This window comes from Pogona vitticeps, chromosome 5, assembly GCF_051106095.1.
Source record: "Pogona vitticeps strain Pit_001003342236 chromosome 5, PviZW2.1, whole genome shotgun sequence".
Taxonomy (NCBI): Eukaryota; Metazoa; Chordata; class Lepidosauria; order Squamata; family Agamidae; genus Pogona; species Pogona vitticeps.
The window spans coordinates 174036292-174061318 of NC_135787.1; the positions used below are offsets into that span (position 1 = coordinate 174036292).

Genomic DNA, 25027 nt, shown 5'->3' on the forward strand with positions numbered 1-25027 from the left:
GGCGGGGCGACGGGGCGGGGCTTCCCTCGCTTTTGCCTCGCGGGGACGACAACAAGCCCGACGGCGGAGGCAGGCGGCCACTCAGGGAAAGGCTCACGTCAGGAACGTGCGTCCTAATTGGCGCAGCCGTTCTCTAAGCCACGCCCACGAGTGGGACGGGCAGGGAAGGAGGAGTGCGGGGTTGTGACGTTGAGAGGGGCGGGAGCTGAAGGGATTAAAAGCACCTGGGAAAAGGTCATCGTAGTGCTCGGGTTCGGGGGGGGGGGGAGAGAGTGGGCAGAGACGAAGTGGTTCGGTAATTTACGGCAGTTCGTGTCTGCCTCGAGTTCTTAAACCGACCTGAAGTTTGGGGGGGTGGGGCGCAGGTGATATTCACACCTGGCGGGAAATGCCTGGTCGCCGTTTGTGTAACCAGAACAAGACTCACGAGGCGATGGAAAGAATAATTGCTAGAGTTATTGGTCGTCAGCATATGTGGGCTTGCAGTCTGCTTTGCCTGACGTTTCCTTTTCAGTTGAGCGATACGTGTCCAAGTTACGCACAAGTATATGGAGGCTGGGGTGGGAACGCTGTGTACATAAAGCTTGAACGCAACAAAATAAACAAAGCAATCATTTAAAGCAGCCGTGAGATTTCTTCTGCTAATTAACACTGTTAGTGGGAGGGGATCCTGTTGTCCTCCTTCATTCCCAAACAGAGTCAAAATTCCTAGTAAATTCTAATTCAAGGATTTCAGGAGACTTCCACTTAAATTCCTTTGTGGAAAGAACAGTTGTGATGCCCAAGGCCAGTATTGCCTCTCACCAGTTAGATCCTGAGCCGTCTCCCCTTTCTTGAGGATTAGGATACCCTCCCCCCCCCCTGCCCCCGGTGCCACTGGTGCCACAACAATCATCTTCTCTTTCTTGGACATGGAATATCATTGTCTGGTAGAGCAAAGGATGGATGGTGTGCCATGGTGTCCTCTTATCTTTCTCTAAAAGCAGACATGTTCTCTCTCTGTTGTGGCAAATGCCACAGTGGCAGGATGTTGTGGGGAGGCATTTTGATTTCTGCCTCAAAGTGGTCAGAGAGTTTGTAACCTGTGCAGAAAGCCATGAACAGCACTGAGAGCTGACAGTACTTCCTGCTCTATTCTAGCAGGTGTTTGAAGGCCCTACCCTGGTTAAAACTGTTATCAACTGGGGACTAAGGGATAAAGGAAGGGGTTATTGTATCTCAGGAAACTTCATGTTGCATTCTCTTGTTCCGACGTGCTGTGAGATGTTGCAAATGTTTAAAAATTATTTTAGTCTAAAGGTCTTTTAACAGTTTCATTTAATAGCATTTTGATATTCTAACTTACTCTATTTTTTCTACTTTCATTTTTTAAATCATTGTGTAAACTGCAATGGATCCCTGTTAAGAGAAAGACTAGATATAAATGAGCTAAATAAAAGTAATTAATATAATATAATGTGTGTTCTATGATGTCAAGTGACTTATAGTGCCCCTAAATAGGGCTTTCAAAGTATGTGAAATATTTAAGGAGTGACTTTATCAGTTCCACGCCCTTAGTGAGTTTCCATGGTCAAGTGGGGATTCAAACTCTCTTCTCCAGAATCCTAGTCAGTTACTCTATCCACTGTGTGTATACAGTGGGGTCTTGACTTGAGAACTTAATCCGTATTGGAAGGCGGTTCTCAAGTCAAAAAGTTCTCAGGTCAAATCTGCATTTCCTATAGGAATGCATTGAAAATCATTTGATCCGTATCTGCTCTTTTCCGTCCATAGAAACTAATGGGAAGCTGCTATTCCGCCTTCGACCACTAGAGGGGGATATTTTGTTTCTTTTTTTCTTAGGTCAAGAAAGGTTCAGGGAAGGCAGGGAAAATACAGTCCAGGCAGTACAGTACCAGGCAGTCTGAAGACTGTCTCCCAATCCACTCTCTAAACGCTGGGAGGAGTGAGGAAGCAGACAGGCACCCTTTTCACTGGCCAACAGTTAACTGAAAGTTCGCATTTTGCACTTTCTCTGCCTCCCATGTGGGTTTTTTCAGTTCTTAACTCAAATCTAAGTATGTAAGTCAAGTCAATATTTTCCTATGAGAGTGGTTCTTAAGTCAAAATGTTCTTAACTCAAGCAGTTCTTAAGTCAAGACCCCACTGTATACACATCATGTAACATTTCGAAATGTGTAGAGGTAAAAGGAAAACTGAAAATATGGAGTTGAAAAAAAATACCTATAAGCATTTGCAGATGTGAATATGTGTGCAATATATTCTGTTTCTGTTGTCCGCGTTCACCTTTAAATTTACTCACATAAATACATTTAGTCCATTTGTACACAAACATTCATTCATACATAAACACTCATTTCCATCATTCATTAGTAGCCATGTTGCTGGAAGCTTGTGAGAGTTGTAGTACCAAGAAATAACATTGCCAAGTTCTCACCATTTGGTCTATACTTTCCCCTGACCCCTGAAATTCCTTCCCTCCAACAGACCATTTGATCTTTCACTGTGCTCTCATGTTTCTGATGACAAGTTGGAAGTGTTCAAAAACATTGCATAATGGCTCAGATTCAACAAAGGATTGGTATGGGTCTTATTTTAATAGCTGGAAATCACAGCTGTTAGGTTTGGAAGATTGAGAAACTGCAGCTTTTATTTATTGATTGATTTGATTTGATTTGATTTATACCCTGCCCATCTGGCCTAAAAGGCCACTCCTACTAATATGAAACATTTCTCCTTTCATTAGGTTTGTCTCTGATTTTTAAAATTGTAAATTGGCCAACCATAATTTTTCTACAGCACTGGATGTTTTGCACCACAATTGTTATCTTTCTGTATTCCTAAAAAACGACATACAAGTTACCTTGACTTCTCAGAATAAATTATTTCGAAAGTTTGAATGGAAAAGCATTAAAAGCCAAAGAAATCACAGATGTTTTCTCAAAGTTGACATATGAGCCTCCTTTTTCACCCAGGCAGTGGTTACAGAGTGGCAGCTGCTTTGTTCTGTTAATGATAAATGGATTTGCTTAGCAAGTCGGTGGCTGGAATGCAGGACAGCTGGAGCCGAAATCATTCTGTTGCCGATTCCCACCACGCCTGGCTTCTTCCAAGTGCTGGTCACATGAAACGTTCAGCTAGCATATGGTCAAAAATAACAGGCACAGAGGTAAGGAACTGGCCATATTGCCACCTTCTTCTGCTGCAGAAGGCAAATGCTACTTAAATACTTGATAAATGAACAGGTTGGTATGGAACTGTGACATTTCTTATAAGAACACAGGGCTTACTGAAGTGGCTGGTAAGATTAAAAACTTGTAGCAGTGAATTTCGTTTAATACTGAAACCAAGTGTGGACATGGTATAAAATAACTTGAAGCAAAACTATGCTACATTTGATTGAGGTCTACTTTGCTGCATTTTTGTATTTTACATTTGAGTGGATGGTTGTCTAATTATTATTTTTATTCTGGTGTGCATGTATTTCCAATAAATTCTCTGCACTTTTGGTTGGGCAGTCCTTTAAAAGGCTTTAGAGGAGTAGCCGTGTTAATCTGTTTCAAATTCTGCATAGACAAAAACAAAACAGAAGTAATATGGCACTTTGAAGATTAACAAACGTCGTTCAGTGTGACATTTGATGGCTTACAAGCCACTTCTTTAAACAGATAGAATACGCAGTCATTTTGCTCCCAGAGGCATAGCAGCAGATGGTAGGTAGCCTCTGCCCAACCAGGTGAAGGACCCAAAGCTAGTCAGAATAGTTCCCAAAAGTTCCACATCACAGCATCTGATAGACAAATACAGGTACAAATATTTCACAAATAAACTAATTTGGCTTTTCTAGTCTTTTTCATAACAAAATCTTGAATTATTTTCCCCAACTCAATTGCTCAGACAAACTCACCCTTGACAGACTAAATAACTTGATATGTAAGGTTACAATTATCTCTCTAACCTGGAAATAAATGCTATTTAAATCATTCAGCCCATTTGTTTGCAGAAGTTAGCAGGATGGCACTGTTAACTATTTCTGCTCTATTGCAGAACATCAGCAATTTTTTTAAAATGTTAGTTTTCCAAAATTTACGTTTCTGCCATATACATATAGAAAAGGCTGTGTCCCTGTAGCTAGAGATAATTTATTTGGAAGTTTTGCTTAATAGCATAAATCTTGTTGCTCAATTATGCAGACAGCATGACTTTTAGACTGAATTGCCATAAATTAAGAAATCTCTATACGCATTATGTTCCTTTGACAAGTTGCACGACTTGCTATGCAACAAGTGCTGCTTGTGTACTGAGTCTACAGAGATTTTTCAATTTACACCAATATGTATCTAAAAGTTACACCGTTAGTGTAACTGCATACATTTCTCTTAGGTGTTCAATACACTTTTCTGAAACCATACGTAAAGCTCTCCCTGCTCTTGCACTAAACAATTGGCAGGAAGGTGATCAGGAAGATCTGTAGGACACTTGCAAAGTAAAACATTTACTCAAATATTTGGAGCTTGTTATCAGCTGCTGTAGTTATAACTCTCCATGGGATCAATGTCCCTATTACGGCCTTTGCTTTGTCTTTCCATCCGATATGCCTCCCTTGTGCCCATGCACAAAGGACTCTGGGACTGGCAATAAATACATAACGTAGAAACATAAATTTCAGCTTGCAATCCAAAGTTAGCAAAGACATTTGGGAATGAATGCAGAGTTTGCTCCTTTCTGATCATCTTCTTTTTATTGTTCATGGTCTGCTGTGCACAGAATGACTGGGAAGCCTACTTTTTTTATCAGAGTCTGCACCGTAGCCATGGCTCACCATATTGCCCGTGTGAGAAGATCTTTGCACAGTGAGTATTGCCTAAAAAGAATGTTCTGTATTCTTGTTAACAACAATAGTAAGAGAGAGTCTCAGGGCACTGGCTTAAGGGTCTCTAGACAGGGTAAAAATCTCAAAGCAGGGGTCTTTAGAGCAGAAAGTAGTTTTGGGTTTTGTCTGTGAGGTGTCTTTTAAACCTGGTGATTCATCTCCGCCCATTCCCAGTTAATGCTTAGGACCCCTGGCACAGTACACAGTGTTTGTAATTGTCTTGGGCTTGCTTCCTATCTGCGACTTGCCTACTTTACCTCTGTGACATCATCTGCACTACTTCTGGTTTCATGTTTTGGCTCTGGAATCTGAGGGAACGGATTGGTGGAGTTTTATTTACAACCTTGCATGCTGTCTGTAATTTGAGTGACTGGGAGGAACTTTTCTGGACGAGCGCCATTGTTTATCTCGCACTAACCAATTGCAGTATTCCTTTTAGCTTTTGAATTCAATGAGTCTCGCCTCTCTTTTGAGTGTCCCATCCCCCTCTTTTATCAGTTTGTGGCAGTTGTTTTTGCCGTTGATTTGTTCAGTTGGTTGCTAATATGTGCGTAGCAAAAAAAGAGGAGTATACACAAGTCTGCAATTTCAAGCAACTGTAAGTAAAGAAACTTTTTAATTTTTTTCTCTGACAAAGGTCTCAGGTGAGTTATGGAGATTTTAAGTGCCAGTAATTGAGAAAGGAGTGAACTCAGGGGAAGCTGGAGCTGTACTTCTACTGTGTAACAAAAAGAAAAGTTTATCAGAAATTCAAACTCTGCAACATGAGTTGCTACTGAATTGGCAACTGCAGCATTGATGAAAGCCGGGATAGTACATACAGAGAATATATGGACAGTAGGTTTTAAAGAAATGTTATGAGAATAAGGGTTTGAAATATTCTTGGTTTCCCTTGGTACAAACAATTCTTCATGGTTTTATTCCAGGTGGCAACTTCATGGTTCATCCATGTGTGAAGGAAGCTGTGGATGGTGGGAGACCTGTTGTTGCCTTGGAGAGCACAATCATCACTCACGGCATGCCCTACCCCCGGAATCTGAGGTTGGCAGCTTTTCTGAGACAGCCACATTGGCAAGTTTATGGTTAACTACAACAGGGGTGGCCAAAGTCCCAGCCATGGGTCTCACATAGTCCCTGCAGGAATTTTTTCTCTCTTTTTCCAGTCATCCCAGAGACACCACAAGCCAATATAAAACAAGAGAGGCTTCCATTTAGAGCCCAAATGCAGCCCAGGGCAGTTTCTTGGGGTACAAATTAGCACCCCCCCTCCCGGGCTGGTCAGATTTGCCCACCCCTTGACTAGAGGCCAATTCACCTAATCCTGTGTATCATTTGATGTCGTTTCACTCTGTAGGAGTCCTTTCTAGTATAAAACTCTCATGCAGAACTAGAGGGATTATTCTAATCTATGGTTTCCTAACTTGAAATCTGTCTGGGTATGATCTCAGTAAGAAAGCTACACCAAAAGATATGCCTATGTAAATTAGCACTTTGAGCTGAACCTATTTGTGCATTTACTAGGAAAGATACTGGATGTTGTCTAAAGGCAGGTCCACTCCATATCCATGGGCAAAGTTCTTCTCATTCTTTCTTGATGATAACCATCTTCAGCAACTTTGCCTCAAAAACTTGTTCATTGAGAAAAGCCAGAAGTAGATGCTTAAGTAGATTCCAACCATTCCTCTTCCCCTACATTTTTGCTCCATTCCCCCTTTAAAACTTTGAAAAGTTACTTTGGGGATTATTGACTGTCCTAGCAGTGGAATTCTAGCCAGGGCATACAAAAACTTAGTTTTCCAGGAGGCGAACAGCTGCATATCAGAAACAGAATATAGTAAGTGATTCTGTCATGCTGATTTCATTGGAAAGCTAACCCTTCACTTCCTTGATTTCATAGAAACTTGTACACTAACAATGTGGCCACAAGAGTTATATGTGTCTGGTGGGAATCTTTTACTACCATGAAAACTAATAAAAGATTAGTTGTATGTAAGGATTTATCAAGGAACTGCTTCAGGGGAAAAATGAAAAGTGAACGGGGTTGCTCTGTGGGGCTAGGTGAGGAAGCATCATTCTCGGTTTTCCTGCCAAATTAATTGTTCCACTTCTCCCCTTCGCTTGTATTCCTTTGTGCTGAATTGTGCCAGCATGGCCAGAGAGGTGGAAGAAATTGTACGAACCAATGGATCTGTGCCAGCAACAATTGGTGTCGTAAATGGATGCATCCGTGTTGGGCTCCAGGATGAGGAACTTGAGTTTCTGGCAAAGAGCAAAAATGTTGTGAAGGTGTCTCGGAGAGATCTGCCCTACGTGCTCAGCCAGGTATACGACCGAACTCTCTGTTGTGCTTGTTGGCCTCAGTCCAGGCTGGGTACAGGGCATCTCTTTGCTCCCAATTAGAAACAAAAAGCTGCTTTATGCCCCTGAATGCTGGGAAGTTCAAGGAAAGTTCTGGAGGCTTAGTTTCCAATGAAACATAGGGGCTATCAAAGAAATAACTTTCAACCTAATGTAAATGATATACTTCTCCATACAGCTTCTCACACAGCAGTTACAGGGTGCAACGCGACAGGGGATTGCCCTGTTGTTTGGTCTAGTCTGGGGCAGGATGGATTCGGTTTAAATCACAATCAATATTTTTTTTTAAAAAAATCATCTCTTTGGACAATTTAAAAATTTAAAAATTATTTATTTATTTTTTTTAATTCAAATCTCCAGCTTGGTCTAAGGAGAAAGCAGGGACGGAAAGAGGAGAAGAGAAACCCCTTAAGCACCTTTGTAGATTGTTTCTCTGAGTCAAATGCAATCTGGATTGTGACTGGCTCTTCCATGACAGGGCTTATCTGGTGGTACTACGGTGGCAGGCACCATGTTTCTGGCACACAAAGCAAAGATCCCCGTGTTTGTGACAGGAGGAATTGGAGGGGTCCACCGTGGAGGAGAGAAGAGTAAGAAAAGCATCATATTAATTCTCAATTAAGAACTTAATTCCTGGAGTCTGTCCTATTATTTTTTTCCCCAAAAATATATCTCCCTGAGTAGGCCCCAGCCATCTCCCATGTTGTCACTTGGAGATTCACTAGCACTAGTGGCATGACATGTATTTGTCCTCCATATTTTAACACATTTCCCTCTCTCCATGTCTAGCAGAACAACTCACGCAAAATTAGCATCTACGTGCTGATACCATTTGCATAGGATGTGTAGGGGAGCAATCAAAATTGTGGATGTATTACTTGACTTGACTTTCAGGATCACAGTGGAAAAGTAGAGATGGGGAAACTTTTCTTTCAAGTATTTATTTGTCACTATTTGTCTCTACTTGGCTTTCCTCCAGTGAGCTCAAGATGGCTTACATGGCTTTCTTCTTCTCTTGCTTCACAACAGCTTTGTGAGGTAGATCAGGTTGACAGAGTGTGACTGCCCCGAGGTTGTGATTCTGGACTCTCTACGTACCTGGGGGAAAAGCTTTCCTGGGGTTATATTCCTCAATTATATTGGGGGTATAATATAACCCCTGAGTTATATTGTGAGTATATAACTCAGGGGTCCATGATCCAATGTTCACCAAACTTTAAGGAGTTGTAGAAAAGTGTCTGAGGAAGTTTCCCTACATGTTTGGTGTTTCTAGGTGGTTGGGATCCAGTTTTGTAGCCATTTAAAGCAAAAACAGGTCAATTCATCAAAGAATATTCGTATATATACACTGTATGTATATACATACTGTATGTCCCACATTGACCTGCTGGTGAAAATTGGGATGTGTCCCAAAATATTTTGCTGCCTTTTCCCAACACACTAGGACCAGTGCTTTTGATATATTTTGCTGCACCACTTAGAGACAAACTATAAAAGCAAAATGTGCTGCTTATATACGGCCACCTAGCACTTCAAGCACTCTCTGGGCAGTTTGCAAGTTAATTGTGCAGGCTACACATTGCCCCCTCCCAGTGAGCTGGGTACTCATTTTACTGACCTTGGAAGGATAGAAGGCTGATTCAACTTTGAGCCGGCTACCTGGGCTTGAACCCCAGGTCGTGAGCACAGTTTTGGCTGCAGTACAGCAGTTTAACCACTGCGCCACGAGGCTCTTGTAAGCTACTAGTATGATATTATTAGATGTTGCATCCTCCTCAAGTCTGACTTATAACTGAAGCCCATGTTTATGCCACCATGTAGCAAAGTAAACTGATTTGTGAAGTGTGTGAGATGGCAGAAGCAGCTCCTCACACATCCAGACGGTTTGAGAACTAAGGAATGCCCTCTTCTAATGACAAAGTATATGAAACATATATTTTGGTCCATGGCTGTCAATTTCCAAATTCATTTAATCTCCTCATGGTGCATCCTGGAGGCAGGTTGCTTCATCTTCCTACCTGAAGGTTAGGTCCAGCTCAGAAAATAGCTTCTTACCAATGTGCTGCTGGTTGTCATTTGTCCTGGAATACATTACAGTGATGGCATTTTCCTTTCAAGGAAAAATAGCTTTTGGGGCACAAATTTGTACCAGGGCTATAGTGATAGTGAATTGATTAACCTCCCCTCCCTTTGTATCTCACCATTCTAATCTCCACCTCTTCCTCCCTTAGCTGTTAGTTTGAAATTAAATCCAAGAACATATGCTTTTACACATTGACATATTAGTGCCTGGTTTGGCTCCAGACAATGGAAAACCGAACTGTTTTTTTGGGACTGTGACTTCCAGATTTCTCCAGTCAGCGTAGTCTTTGACCATGCTGAGAGGAGGTAGCTCCAGAAAGTATCACCCATCATCATCGTCGTCATCATCATCATCATCATCAAAATAAAAATAAAAAGAGTAATGTTTCCAAATTCTAGTGTTGTCAAGTGTTCTGGTTCAGTGTGAGACAAAAAAAGAGAGAAGATTTTAACTGAACATTAAGAAGAACTTCCTGACAGTTGAAGCCAGCTGATAAAGGATTGGCTACCTCAGAAGGTGGTGGACTTTCCCTTCACTGAAACCTAGGCTAGGGGTGGTAATCTTGCAGGAATGCTTTAGCTGTAGATTTCCTGCTTTGCTAGAGGGGAGGATGCAGTGACCTCTTCCAGCTCTACAACTTTATGGTTTTATATGCTGTTAATATCAAATCTTGATTTCTCTCCCACCCCTGCCCTGGTGGCCTACTTTGAGGGTTTGGGATTTGGTGAAGGGACCGTTCTACAACATTTTGATACTGTATTGTCTTCTCTTTTTTCCAGCTTTGGATGTGAGTGCAGATCTGACAGAGTTAGGCCGGACTCCAGTGGCTGTGATTTCTGCGGGTGTCAAGTCTATACTTGATATTGGCAGGACGCTGGAATATTTGGTAACTGCAAAGGAAATGGTAGTGGAGGCTCTTGCTGCTGGAGTTTTTAATTTGCAATATGTTGTGGAATCCAAACAAAAAGTAGGGCATATATTCATCAATAATAATGTACCTTCCATTTATATTAGGGTTATCATTCATTCCTATGGCGTCCCTATCCCTTTCCTGTACTTGTCACTGGTGGTAGAACAGTGATCATAATTTCCTATTCCTCTCTTTCCAAAGAAGATTACTGATTTATTTCTTGGAAATCAATGCAGACACAATACAAAAGGAGAGCAAAAAACCACTGCTATGGTCAACCTGTGACAGTCTTGGCCCCATACAAGGAAACTCTCCCAACACACTTGCCACAGAGAGAGTTGCTCTGTGCATGTTACAGAGCAACCTTCCTCCACACTGTTCCCTTCAGATGTTTTGGACTACAGCTCCCATCAGCTCAGGACAATATAGCCCATGGGGAAGAATCACTGGGAGGAAAGGCTGTGGCCCAGTGACAGAGCACGTGCTTTGCATATTGGAGGTTGTAGGTTCAGTCTCTTGTATCTGCAGTTAGGGCTAGGAGAGAATCCTTCCTGAAATGTTGTAAAGTCATTGGCAGCATGTGTTGCCAGTATTGGATTTGATAGATGGACTGATTCAGGAAAAGGCAGTTTCTGATACTCCTATTGGAGCACTCAGTTGGAAGATAGCTGTGTTGAAGGAGTGAGGTACTGAGATAATATCTATAGTTTAAAGCAGTGGTTCTTAACCTTGGGTTACTCAGGTGTTTTTGAACTGCAACTCCCAGAAACCCCAGCCAGCACAGCTGGTGGTGAAGGCTTCTGGGAGTTGCAGTCCAAAAACACCTGAGTAACCCAAGGTTAAGAACCACTGGCTTAAAGCAAAACACACCAGAAAATATACTCATCTGGGGTGGAGAGAAAACATGGGATCCATCCTTAGATTAGCTGCTCCATGTCGATCCTGCTTGGCTCACTCTGGAAGCCTTTACTGCTCTTGGATCTGGATGAGCCATCTCCTGTAATGCAGTTTCTGCAAAGTTTTAGCCAAGTAAGGTGGACTTTAAGTCAAGTCAAATGGTCTGGGAATATATTTGACCATTTGGGTGTGGCAGAGCATGGGATCAAACCAACCCATATTTAGTATGATAGGCCAGAGAAGGGATTGTAGCACAGTGATACAGAGTTTGCTGTGGGTGCAGAAAGCCCTGGGATTAAATCCTAGTATTAACCTCCTGATATCAGCCTAGCATCACCCATCTTCTGGGCGGTGGTTAAGTTTACAGTTTTGCAGTTTCATACGCTCTGTACAAGGAGACAAGAGTAATGTCATCAAGGCAAGATGGCTTGCTGTCTCACTTGTATCTCAGTGTTGCCTGTTTTCCTTTGTCCTTTCCCGTTTTGCCTCTGTAGGAAACTCAAGGGGTCTGTGTGGCTACCTTTGGAGAATCCAGAGAGTTTCCAGCCTTCTTTTCCCATCAGAGTGGCTTCCAGGCACCTCATCAGGTTCAAAATGAGGACGAAGCTGCACAGATGATTGGTGAGCTGTTGGTGGGACAAGGCACTGCTTCTGTGAGAGAAGTTGGAGTGGAGTTTAAGCTGGTGGCCTTCTCAGTTTCCCTGCCAAAAGCTGAAAGTCCTTTGCATGCATAACTCATAATCTGAAGCTTGTTGAAGTCAACAGCACTTAGGTAAAGGTTCTCCTTGATATTTAGTCCAGTCGTGTCCAATTCTAGGGCACGGTGCTCATCCCCGTTTCCAAGCCATAGGGCCAGCGTTTGTCCGAAGACTGTTTCTGTGGTCACGTGGCCAGCACGACTAGACACAGAACGCCGTTGCCTTCCCACCGTGGTGGTACCTATTTATCTACTCACATTTTTACATGCTTTCGAACTGCTAGGTTGGCAGGAGCTGGGACAAGCAATGGGAGCTCACTCTGTCACCTGGATTCGATCTTACGACTGCTGGTCTTCTGACCTTGCAGCACAGAGGCTTCTGTGCTTTAACCTGCAGCACCACCACGTCCCAGTAATAGCACTTACCTTTGCAATAGCATTTACCTTTGCATTAACGCACATGTTGTTGTTACAGTCTATCTCACCACGTGACCCTATGAATTAATGCCCCCGCCCCCGAATGTCCTGTCACTAGCAGCCTTGTTCAGGTCTTGCAGACTAAAGACTGTGGCTTCCTTTATTTACTAATCTGTTTCATATTTGTTCTTACTCTTTTCCTGTTGCCTTCTATGGCTGAGATTACATGGGCAAGCCAAACCGGACCGATTCGATTTTGCTGTGGTTTCATTCACAGCCCAGTTTCTGCTTCTTGTTTGGGTTGGGTCATTATGTGGACACTGTGTGTTATTTCAGTATTTGTATTTCATATATTGAGGGATGTATTTTCTTTGGTTGTATCATTTCAGATTCCTGGTGCATGATAGCATGTTGAATGTTTCCTTGCCAATAAAGAACCTCTTGTTTATAGAAAGTAAAGGAGTCGGCCTGGCCACCTCTGTGGCCTGCTGTTTTTCAGCATGCTGGGAAATTTTTTCATGAGGCTACCAATGAAACTTGCAAATGACTTTGTGCAACCTGAAATTCCATAGTCCCAACAGAATATTATCACCTGTTTTGCCACTTGAATAAATATCAGACAACAGATCAGCAATGGGTTCTCACTCCCAGCCTCTGGACAACAGCAGCAATACAAATGCTGGCATTCCTCCTGAATTAGGCTGCTGAAATTAAGTGATCGAAGTGATAAAATAAGAATGTATGAAGTGATTAGAAATTGACTCTGTTTTGTGCAACAATGGTTAACATATAAAGAATGAACAATTACTTTCCCCCCTTTTAAAAAAATACAGAACCCAGCAGATTGTTCTTGCATGACTAAATTTAGCTACAGGCAAGGAGAGACTACAGTCTCTGGAGGTAAAAACTGAAGTGTGTACTTTATTCTAAACCAAATCTTGGTGCATTTCTGCTTTTTCTTTTTAACCTCCTTCAAGAGCGTGAATATTGCACTTTTCTGTTTACTCTTTCAGGAGGAGCTGGACTCAGACCTAATAAACAAAATATTTTTCTAAAACATAGCTAACAAAAGTGCAATATTCACATCCTTGAAGAAGGTTGAAAAGACCAAGTTGGAATGCACTCAAGCTTTTGTTTTGGGATAAAGTGCACTACTGTTTTTACATCCTGGGATTATAGTCTGTTGTCTACAGCTTTGGTGGATGTTAGAGGTGGGGGTATTCATATATGAATGTCCCCACACAGGTGGAAATAACGGGGGTCCAGCCCCATGGGGCCAGACTGTCCACTCTCGATTTTGCTGCTGCTGCCGGCTCCACAGAGCCTTCCTATCGCGCCGTTGTCTGCAATCGATTGCCCACTCCTGGCAGGAGGCAGGATGACAAGCCTCTCCACTAGGTTGCAGAGTGGCTAATCCGTTATTTCCACCTGTGCGGGGATATTCGTATACGAATACCCCCATCTCTAGTGGATGTACTAACTAGTTCTTTTTTTGCTATTGATTGTTGTCACGATTCCACGTGGCCCCCAATTGTTCACCAACCAAAGAGCTCACGCGACGTGCCCCTCAGCTGCCACCAGTTGATTTCATCAACAATACCTATTATTAATGATAGATGTCCAGGCCATATGTCATTTTAAAAGAACCAAATAGAAATTGTTTGTTGATACTGATGTTGACAGAATAAGCAATGTTGTTAACTCTTAAACAAACATTCTTCTTTGTCTACCTTCAACCACCATTCTCCTGCCCAAACTCCAAAACTCTCTCAACTCTCTAATTCTTAATCTCAAAACCCTCTCTCTAGAACCCTATCTAAACTCTTCCTCCTGCTGCTGAGTCTCTTATACCTCGTGACTCCACCACTCCAGCACTCCCATTGGCCTATGCAGATATCATATGAATATTCATGACCTGGGCGAACACCACAATTGTATTTAGCAACAAGATGAGGTAGCAAGGATCTTTTGTCAGGATTGCGATATACAGTATATAATGTCGGAAGCAATCCACCTCTGCATATCGCTAGAGAATGTGGTCAGAGGTTGCATGCCACACTCAAGTCCAGTTGGTGAGCACCCACTAAGCAGCAGATTGGCTACTGGGCAATCAGAACGTTAGACTAGATAGCCCTTTGACTTGATCTACTACGGTGTCTCTCAATTTATGTTCTTCTGTGTTTTCTCAGCCAAGTCATTAATGCTGCAGTTGGGCAGTGGAGTGTTGATTGCAGTGCCATGTCCTAAAGATCAAGCTGCTTCCTGGCAACTTATTGAAGAAGCAATAAAACAGGCTTTGAGTGAAGCTCTGTAAGAATCACTTAAGTCTCTCTTTGCTTTTCTAGTAAATGAATTTATACTATGTGTTTATATGCTTCTGGAGCAGATTGTCTGTTCAGATACTTCTGATTGTTCAGATACTCCAGATCATACTTTGATAGTGGCATTTTTCTTTCAAAGACACTGAGAATTTTCTTTTAAGATACTATTAGTTTGTAGTGTAGATATGCCCGCGGCCACAAGATAGGATAGCAGGCATGATTATGTGTTATTTAAATAAACCTATGTGACTCGATTATCGGTTGTCATCTCCTCTTGCTCTTACTTTTTCAGGGAAAGGGGGATCACAGGAAAAGAGCTAACACCCTTTTTGCTGCAAAGGGTGAATGAGTTATCTAGTGGGGAGTCACTGAAAGCCAGTATCCTTTCTTAGAAATACTCTGCGTAAGGCCATTCCTTTCCCAAAGAGCCAGTTCCAACCTGGAACTGAAAAGAATCCTGAGCTTCTTGTTTGCCGAACTACAAAGATCTGGCTCTCTTTCCAGGAGAGGCCGTGCATCTACCATATGGGGTGAGCCAGATTCTTCATGGGACCTGTCCAGATTGGCCAGTGTTGGTGTGAGGTAGGTCAGGCTACAAAAGGTCTGTTGAGGTCAGGGGGAAGAGCAAGGTGTTGTTTAACATATTACTCCCATCCAAACAGCAAATGGCCCCTTGTAGCTTTATCTGCTGTCAACTGAGCACTTTCCCTGATAGTCTGAGGAGGTTCAGGGGAAGTGAAATTATTGGTTTTTCATCACTCCTCTCTCCTCCTGTTGGTGCCATTCCGTTTTCTTCCTCCCCCCTCCCTGCTTCCCTTCCATCATTCCCTTCCCACTTTCTCTCTCACTCTCCCTCAGAGTCTGGCAGCTGGAAGTTAAGACTGCTATCTCCTGGCTAAACAGTGAGCATGCCAAAAAGAATGCATGCCCTACTGCTGGGCTAAAAAGGTGTGCAATAGCTCTTCAAGGGGATTGATGGCTCAATCTAAGTGGAAACACATGCAGACACAACCTTTTTTTCCCTATCAAAATGTGCAATCAGTGTGCTATATATTATATATATGAGCCAGTATGGACACACCCTTGGTTAGAACCAGAAAACTCTGGCATTCATTCCTTGGTTTGGCTCAGGAGCTATCTGGATTGGGAGCTTGACAATGGAGTCTTTAGGAGCCAGCATGGGACAGTGGCTAGAAATTTGCATTTGGTTGCTGAAAACCCATATTTGTTTTTTTCCCCCATGGTTCTGGATCTCAGATCATCTAGCAAGGTGTTCTCCAGGTTTGAAAGTATGGTAATAAAGGAAGGATAACAAATTTTGTGCAGCCATTTTAACACACTATCAAAGTAATCTCCTGTCCTGCTTTAAAGGGGACGGTTCTCTGTCCAGAGGCATCTGGTTACTTACAAGGCCACAGGTACAGTTAAAGATTAAAGAATGCAAGAAGGGAGAGCAGGATCTTCACTCTTGGCTGTCAACAGTTAGTGCCTGGAGAGCAGGCTGGGCAGCATGTATATAGGTTATTTGATTTTCCTGCACTGTGGTGAGATGAACTGTACCTCTATTTAAATTATAGTAATTCTTTGCAAATTTGTACTTGTATCCATATATAGAATTGACATATGCCTTAGGCAGAATTTCCATGCCTTTTGACTTATTTTTTGGAGGGATGAATTTTCATTTTGTACGTGCCTTGTCTTAGTTTAGAGCAGGGGCAGAAAACTTCAGCAAGGCCAAGGGCCATTTTTCGTATTCTCTAACTGCTTTGGAGTTGGGCTTTCAGTAGGGCACAACAAAACTAGAAAGCCAAAATGGCTATGTAGCTATTTTTTCTCTTTTTCAATACTTCAGCTGTTATACAGAATGTAAAACTATTTTTCATTTAATAAATTGTATATCTTTTTCCAGGTATGAAAATTCACCCATATACATAGACACACAATTTTTGTTTTTATTAAACAAATTCTGCTGGAGGAATGGATTTGATTTTCACAGAATGAATAACATTTTATTAAATAATGTTTTTAAAATTGTATATGAGCAAATGTAAATAAAATATTTGCTCATATATAATTTTAAAAACATTATTTAATAAAATATTATTCATTCTGTGGAAATCAATTCCATTCCTCCAGTAGAATTTGTTTAATAAAAAAACATTCATTAATTTACTTCCTTTATCTATAAATTATTATTCAGATCATTGTACTCATTTCAATAAGACGATACTGAGTGCACATTCTGATTCTCGCAGCAACAGTGAATCACAGCTCTGTGGTTCTATGATGGCCAACCAGTCCTAAACTAGAGTCATGTAACAAGAATTTAAAAAAAACTGTCTCTGTGGAAGCTGATGAACCATGTGGGAGGAAATGAGATTTCCAAAAATGTAGTTCAACTGGGTAAAGGAAAATGAACACTCTGAAAGTTACTTTAAGAAACACAAAGTTATTTCTAAACAGATGAAAAGAAAACAGTCCTACCTTCAATTGAAAAAAAATTCTACCATTGACTTGCAAATTATTGCTTATTTTTAGTGATGATATTTTTAAGTTTAATGCAAATGTTTCCTGAAAACAATTTAGGGGCCCTACGTGGTCCACCAGCCACACTTTCCCCACTGCTGGAGTCGAGGATAGCTTTGCCTTACTTTCTTCTGTGCACTCTCAGTCGGGTTCTGGGATATTGTACTGTATTTTCCTTTCCTTTCAAAAACTTCCATCAGACATTGCCTTGATCAAGAACAATGCCAGAGTGGGCAGTCGCATAGCTGTGGCCTTGAATAGGATCCAGAGAGCCCAGGAAGGGAGAGATGGCTCCCTTCGGAATGAAATTAGACCTCCCGCACCCAGACTGGTGAGTGCTTTGTGCTGTTCAAGTCCTTTGGTGTTCTCCTTGCCTCTAATTGGGTGGTTTCAAGACAGAAACCACATCACATCTCAAGCAAACCTATTTACAGGAGGACTGTGGTATCCATGGGGAATCGGTTCCAAGGCTGATCTGTTCAGCTATTCTTTGGCACCTCTAACAGCCACTTGCTATTTAACATTTTCCTTAAATGGCTGCTGTCTCCGTATCAGGAAAACAAGAAGATGTGCACAAACTGTGCGTACAAATGCAGCATCTATTTCTTCATATTTATGCTTGTTTGAAAACCACTGTCAATGTTGTGTCAGTCAAGAAGATTGATAGAACTGGTATATCTTGGCTAAGCACTTCAGGATAGTAACTTATTTGTGAAGAAGGTCCAGTGTCGTTCAACCAAAGGGCCTCTCAGACACACCAAGTCAATTTGATCTCTTCTATTAAATCTTTCCTTGTATTTCTTGAGACCTTCAGACTCCACATATGGCCATTTTCTGGGGCTTAAGCCTTTCTGGACCAGTGGGGTAAAGATACGGCTTATGGGCAACTGTAAAGTACAAATTGTCTGGCCCACTCTGTTGGGAAAAGTTACTTTTTCAGAAACTATACCTCCCAAAGTCCACCAAGCCAACATGGCTGCTGTCCGTACTAGCTGGGTTATGATAGGTATTTTATTCTATAAAAAGAACTTTTCCAAGCCCCGTGGGAGATACGGAGTAGCCACGTGCTCTGCAACCCTGTTATTCAGCAACCTGGAGCAAACACTTTGTTGACTTAATGTTCAATAGAAAAGGCTGGGGGGAGTAAAAGGAGTTCCATGTTGTCTCGTTACACTATTTTCTGTTTTACTTTCAGGTGGTCATTGGTGGCATCAATGTTGACATCATAGCCAAGGCAAAAAATGCAGCAATAGAGGTAATAGCATCTAGTGATTTTTAAAAAAATAAAATTAAAATTATATTAAAAACTATATAAAGGGAAACACTTCTACATTGCATAACGTTAATTCCACTAACACTAAATTACATTTCTTATCAATACTTTATTCCACCCGTGCCATCATCACCTTTGGGGCTAAGTTCACTTTTTAGTTTTCCTTACAGTTCATCCTGCCCCATTTCTGTCCAGAAACTCATTGGTTCTTCACTCGGTGTATACCCTCTCCCTTTCTGAAATGTATGTTCCAGAAATAAATTCCATATTTCTTTAAAAGCATCTAGTGATATGTAGGCCATGTTATCCTTACTCTAGCTGGTCTCTGACAAGGGTGGGGAAAGTTGCATCAGTTCTAACCACAACCAGTGTAGCCAGTGGTTACATCATGATGGGATTGAAGTAGTCCAGTGTTATCAAAAGGGAAACACAGTTCCCATCACAGGCGTGTTGCATCAAAACTTGCTGGATGGAAGGCTGGAGGTAAGCCGCTTAACCATTGAACTAGGAAGAGGGTTGTTTCGTTTGGACCTAAAGATTGCGGGATTCTGGGAGCTATAGTCCAAAGTAACTTAGGGGTCAAGAGAACCGGGCACTCAGAAGGGCAGATATTACTATAGAAATCTGAGCTCTTAGTAGAAGTGCTGCAGCTCCATTTGGGGTACAGCTATAACTTTCTTCTGGCTCAAGCTGAGGGAACAGCCAGGAGATTTGGGGTAGTTTAATGGGCTCAGCGCTAAGTGACTTGACTGTCAGTTGCAAAGCCCTCAGCACTAAATTCTTTACACTGATTGTGTTGACACGTGTGCCAGTCACAAACCACCTCTCCTCTTTCTCGGGAATATTTTTAGAATTATGCCCAGAACAAACATAGGTTTGAGCAGATGACCCCTGTAAATTGTTTTAAATGAGAACTGTGTGCATCTTGCTCGAACGGTGATTCCCAACGTTGGGTAGCTTATGTGTTCTTGGACTGCAACCCTCAGAAACCCTGGCCGGCACACCTGGTGGAGAAGGCTTCTGGGAGTTGCAGTTCAAGAACACGTAGGTTACCCAGGGTTGGGAACCATGGTGCTACAGCAATAAGAAGAAATAAGAGGAGGACAGAAAGAGATACTCTATGCACTTGATGCAATGACTTATCTTGTGTAATTTAGAAGCAAAGGAAGGGGAAAGTAGAATTCCCTGTACAATAGAAAAGCCGACTCATACTATGCTTCCAGATCCATCTATATGTGCGCTGAGAGTACCTTAGTATGTGCTTAAAGGAGAAGACGCTTATTTTTTTGAGGTGAGCAAACAATAATCTATGAGCTCCAGATGCTGCGAGGGACATCTTTGCAAGTCCCCTGCCACTGCAGAGGCTACCTGATGCCCATGAAGACAAAAAAAGTTTTAAAATGGGGACAAAAATATTGCTATTTCCGCTCCCATGGGTCTTCAAGGAGTGACATTTTTGCCCTCCTAATGTCCCCAAACAAACAAACAAACAAAAACAACCCCAAAGTGGCAGCATGTTTGCTTAGGATTTCCTTCTCCACTTGCAACCTTTTATTTTATTTTATTTTATTTGTGTTTTCCAAGCTCACACCCCCATCAAACTTGTCTACTTGTAGTTTGTTCTAATACAAATTTGCTTCAGTCTAATTCAAGAAATTAGTTTGCTTTTTCTTTTTTTGGCATTTTGTTGTTGGGCTTCCTTTCCATGTATGATTTCTCAGACACTATAATTTGGAAGGAATCGCATGCCTGGAGGAAAAACATTGTAAGAAGCAGCAACAAACAAACAAAAACTTCACATTTCCCCTGACCCTCTGTTAGCTTCTGTTTCTAACCTCCAATTCCTGGAGTATTTACTTCTTTCAGTAGACGGAAGTTCATTACCAACCCCACTGTATTCCACTAGTATAAATACATTTTCCCCAATACCTAGAAAGTGTGACCTGGACAAATGTTTTGATTCTGTTCTCACTTTTAACTTCTTACTTTAAAAAACAGCAACCTTATGTTGGTGCCCATGGAAATAAGTTGGATTGAATTAAATTGAGTAGATACAGAACACATCCTAAATATACGGTATCAAGATGATGACACATCTCATTTTTGCTTCATTCCACTCTTTCCACTTACAGTATGGAGGGCAGACAAATTTATCAACGGTGAGACAATCATTTGGCGGTGTGGGGAGAAACCTAGCAGGTAATTAATTCTAATTTTATTATCTCAAACAAGGTCAGGCTAACATCACATTTGCAGGCTCTCTTTTCTTTATTATTAGAATTGTGATAATCACCAAATGGAAACAGATATGAAATAGTGGCTCGGAAGGCAGGGTGAACGTGCTGTTAGTATTAAGGTACTGGGATGCCTCTAAATAACTTCTCGGAGAGAGAATTGGTTTTCAATGATGGAACTGAACTCATGGAGTTAAAGTTGCAGTTCCAGGTAGTCAGAGCACCAGCCAAACAAGTATGTCACACTGAAACCACTAAAAGAATGTCTGAGTAACAAAAAAGTAGAATTTTGCATCGCCAACCCAACATGATTTATTGTATCTTCTTGTAAGCAATGAAAACAAAACCAGATCCACGAAGTCTCTCCTGGGTCTTTTGTAATTAACAGGACATTTTGTGTAGGTTCCAGTGAGAGGTAGAAAGTGGATCTGTTTGTTGATTGTGTCAACATCAGTCTGTATTTTCAGGATAGTAATTGATAATAAAACCCTTTTGAGGTTTGTATTTAAGAATTTGTATTTGTGGAAATGATTTCCAGGATTATTGAGGTTTGTTTGTTTGTATTGTATTGATAAAACTGATGAGAAAAGATACTGTGGAGTTTGGAGGAGCTGATGGATCCCTGGATATGTTTGGACTGGAAGCTTTATAGTAGTCCAATATTAAAGTACAAGTTCAAAACGGATCCCAAGTGCACTGAAAATTCATAATTCATGAATATGAGTACTGTAAAAGAACTCAAAGCTTAGCTTTTTCTCAAACTCTTGTCTCCTCACTTTTCTCTATACAGTATATTATCTCTCTATTTGTCTCTATCTTCCATTGCAAAACTCTGAAGAACTGCGAGCAAGATAAGACAGCCTTTTGCTGAGTTCTGTTGCTGACTGTATTTCTCCTTTATAAATTAGCCTTGAAATTGGTCCTTTTAAAACCTGCAACAGACCTTTTAAATCTGAGTAAGTGGGTGACGAGGGCCTTCACCAATTTTAAGTGAAGTTCTTGGGTTGGAGAGCAAGTGGCAGGAGATCAAAGCCCCCACTGGCCATCCTGGTTGAGGAAATCTGGTAGAATCTGCAGAGTGGCAAGAGGACTTGCCTTCCCATATAAGCTCAATTCTTGGCATCTTCAGATTAAATGCAACACTTTCAAACAAATAATGGGAAGGATTCTTTGCCTGAGTTTCTGAAGAGCCACAGCCAGATTTAGAACAGCAGACTCGAAGCACGGGGAAATTCATTTTTGGATTACAATTCCCAGTCTCTTCCCCCCCCCCTGCCATCAGCATGGTCCATGGCTTTTCTAAACTCTCCTTTTAAAGCATCCAAGGCTAGATGATCAAATAGGTTGATCACTGTTATAAGGCAGTTTGCTACTTGGAATAGAAAGATTGCTAGAAAGTGGAGGTTCTCTGCGTTGACATCAAAAAATCCGACAGCAGGGAGGAGGAGCTTCGTCTTGGTGAAGCTAGCAGCTCTTGGGAATAGCTCCCGGGAAAAGCTAGAACCACTTCGGTCTGGAACCCTCCCAGAAACGGGGGGGGAGCAAGGAAGAGTCAGGAGAGACCCTTCTGCAGCAGTTGGTGAGCCACAGAAGTTAGAAGATTGGGCAGCAACTCGATTTTTCTTTTTTCTGGAAATTCACATCAGCACAGACCGGAGACGGCTGCCATTTTTGGCAACTAGCCAAAGACAGCTCCGCTCGCCGAGAATAAGAAAACAGAAGCACGGCGAAAGTATACATCAAAGTAAGTGGAAGCCCTTGTTCTATGAAAAACCTCATTAAATGAAGAACAAGCGATTGTGTGCAAATTTATGACCAAATGAGATAAGGAGCGGCATTCCTAGCATACCAGCTTTTACTCAAGCTGAAGGTCGAGTCATTTCTAAAGGAACAGCCAGGCAGAAATAGCTCGTGTCTCCATTAAAGGAGGAAAAATAACTCTTGAAGAATCAACTGACAGGCTTTGAAAGAATAAATTCTGTTGCAAGCTGTTCACTTTGGATCCTTTTCCTCTTTGGATATATATTTTTAGACTGTGTGGGACTCTGGTTTCCGTGGATAATATATTTGCCGGGATCCTGATTGCTGGACCTCCCTTTTTGGGGGAGGAGAAGGAAGCCTTTGGAAGTAAAAGAGAGAAGAACGGACTGTGAGCTGTGAACTGGGGGCCATGTGGTTTGAACTGAACTGGGATCTTGACAAATGACATTCTAATAATAGAGTCTTGCCGGGTGAAGTTTAAAACAAACTTGGAGAAGAGAAAAGAAGGGAAAAGAAGAAGCAACCGGTCTGAAAGTTATCAGCGACGTGGAAAAGGACTGGACTACAAAGACACTTGAGAGATTCATGTTTTAGATTCCATCTCTTACTTGAATGTACCTGCTATCTTATTGCTAATATTGTATAGTTGCAAGGTGAAATATTAGAAATATTGGATGTGTATTTGGGTAAAGGGGAGAGGGAATTTTAAGTGAAAATAGTGGAAACAGAAAATGGAACCTCCCCCTGAGAAAATTACAGATCGGTGGCTAGACTGGAAAACCTCTTTTCAGATGTCACTGTTGCAAAAATTCATGCAGGTAAATTATTATATTGACCAGATGGAAGACGTGATTGGAGGCTCTAGGGGAGGGAAGGTAGCGGAGGTTAAATTACACCAAAAAGAGATCTCAGAACCAGCTGTATTGATGAAGATATCAGATAATATACAAGGGATGGAGGTCCACCCAGTAAGCGATGTAGCAATAGCAGATAGGAAAACTGAGGTTGAAAAGCAAACTTTGAATGATATTGTTCCCCCTTTTAAAATATGGAAGAAAAAAGAGTCGCAGAAACAAAACAAGCACAGGGAGGAAAGGGGAGGGGAGAGCAGAATTTATATTATTTTGGGTCTGTCGAGCGTATTCTCAAGAAAAAAGGAGGGTGAAAGAGGGGGTATATTTCACAATTGGCCTTGGTGTTCTGATGCTGTGGGAATAACATAGATTTAAGCTGTATTACACATATAAATTGAAAGCTAAAGAGGTTAATACATAGACAAAATAGTCAAAAGAAGAAGAAGAAAAAGAAGAAGAAAGATGAACCTTTATTGGAACATGAATAGATTAGATGTTTATATACTTGATATGAAAGATTGAATGATTATGCATTTGATGTTTTCTTATTCTCAAAACCCTCTTTCCATCCCCCCACTGCCCTTTGCCTTTTGTATTCCTTCCCCATTACCCAATAGTTTTGAAAATAAAATTAAAAAAAAATCCGACAGCAGTAAAAGACTAACCTGTCTACAGTAAACACATTAAAATGTGCTACTCTATAAGGGGGCATAGTGATCTTTGTTATTCTTGCTGTGACATACTAACAGGGCTACCCTCCTGGACATGTCCTTGCATTTCAAAGTTGTCAGTCCAGAGTCAAGCTTGGTTAGGTTTCTCTTTTCTGATTTCAGATTGTTTAAGTCGTCTTGGGAGGATGCCATTCTTCATCTCAGTCTTGGGCAACGATGAGCATTCTGAATCCGTCCTACGATACTGCAGGCACATGGTAGCTATTCTTAACTACTCTGCAGGGTTGCTGCTTGTATTCTGATAATTGTCCATTCATGATTTTGGTCCTGATACCATGAAGATTTTTCTACAGTAGACAAACATATTTAATCTCATGAAAGGTCTTATATAGCACTGGTTCTTAACCTTGTGTTACTCAGGAGTTTTGGACTGCAACTCCCAGAAGCCTTCACCACCAGCTGTCCTGACTGGGGTTTCTGGGAGTTGCAGTTCAAAAGCATCCGAGTAACAAAGGTTAAGAACCACTGGTATATAGGATGGATGCTGAAGCTCCCAGCAGGAAGCAAGGAAGCCCTTGTGTACTACAGGGCTTGTACACATAAGAAATATATTTGGGGATCTTATGTGGCCAACCACTGTACAAAGCTGTGCACTGAAACTTAGGAAACAGTACCTTTTATGTCCTTTCGTTTATTTTTAAATTAGGAGTTTATCAACCTCAGGATTTCAGATAAAAAGAGGGAAAAGATTTTCAGTGGAGTGTTTGATGATTATTTTATCCATACCTTCAGTTTCAAATATTTTAACCTACCAGCTAGATATCAGGGGGGCAGGATGAGGGGAGATTTACAGTGGCTTTCAAAGGTCTGCTTTTTGGATAAAAGTGCTATGGAACTGAGCAGCAAAAGTAATGTATTTTTATTCTAGTGATTTCAATGCAAGAATATAGGTTTCGATAGATCCATGTTCATACACTCAATCAATTAATCTGACTGGAGACTCTTGGGCCAGTTGTTACCTTTTAGTATAAACCTATGACACAGGGCTATTCAAATGCCCTCAAGTCAGTTCCAATTTATGCTAACCCTTCCCAGGATTTTCTAGGTGTAGAGAACTCCAAACTGGCTTCCCATCCCTTTCTCTTAAGAGCG

At 41.4% G+C, this 25027-nt stretch overlaps 1 protein-coding gene across 1 annotated transcript in view; it reads left to right on the top strand.

Annotated features, from left to right (window-relative positions):
• The first annotated feature begins 215 nt into the window (after positions 1–215).
• Positions 216–25027, top strand: part of LOC110082704 (uncharacterized) — a 48796-nt gene continuing 23984 nt past the window's right edge. Inside the window, exons 1-13 of the mRNA XM_078376248.1 lie at positions 216–3169; positions 4768–4853; positions 5800–5914; positions 7021–7195; positions 7710–7821; positions 10094–10200; positions 11616–11742; positions 14425–14545; positions 14849–14934; positions 17283–17413; positions 18278–18337; positions 20488–20554; positions 24038–24132. Coding sequence (XP_078232374.1) covers positions 4769–4853; positions 5800–5914; positions 7021–7195; positions 7710–7821; positions 10094–10200; positions 11616–11742; positions 14425–14545; positions 14849–14934; positions 17283–17413; positions 18278–18337; positions 20488–20554; positions 24038–24132 — 1281 coding nt within the window. The 5' untranslated portion in view covers positions 216–3169; position 4768. The remainder of the gene's footprint in view (positions 3170–4767; positions 4854–5799; positions 5915–7020; positions 7196–7709; positions 7822–10093; positions 10201–11615; positions 11743–14424; positions 14546–14848; positions 14935–17282; positions 17414–18277; positions 18338–20487; positions 20555–24037; positions 24133–25027) is intronic.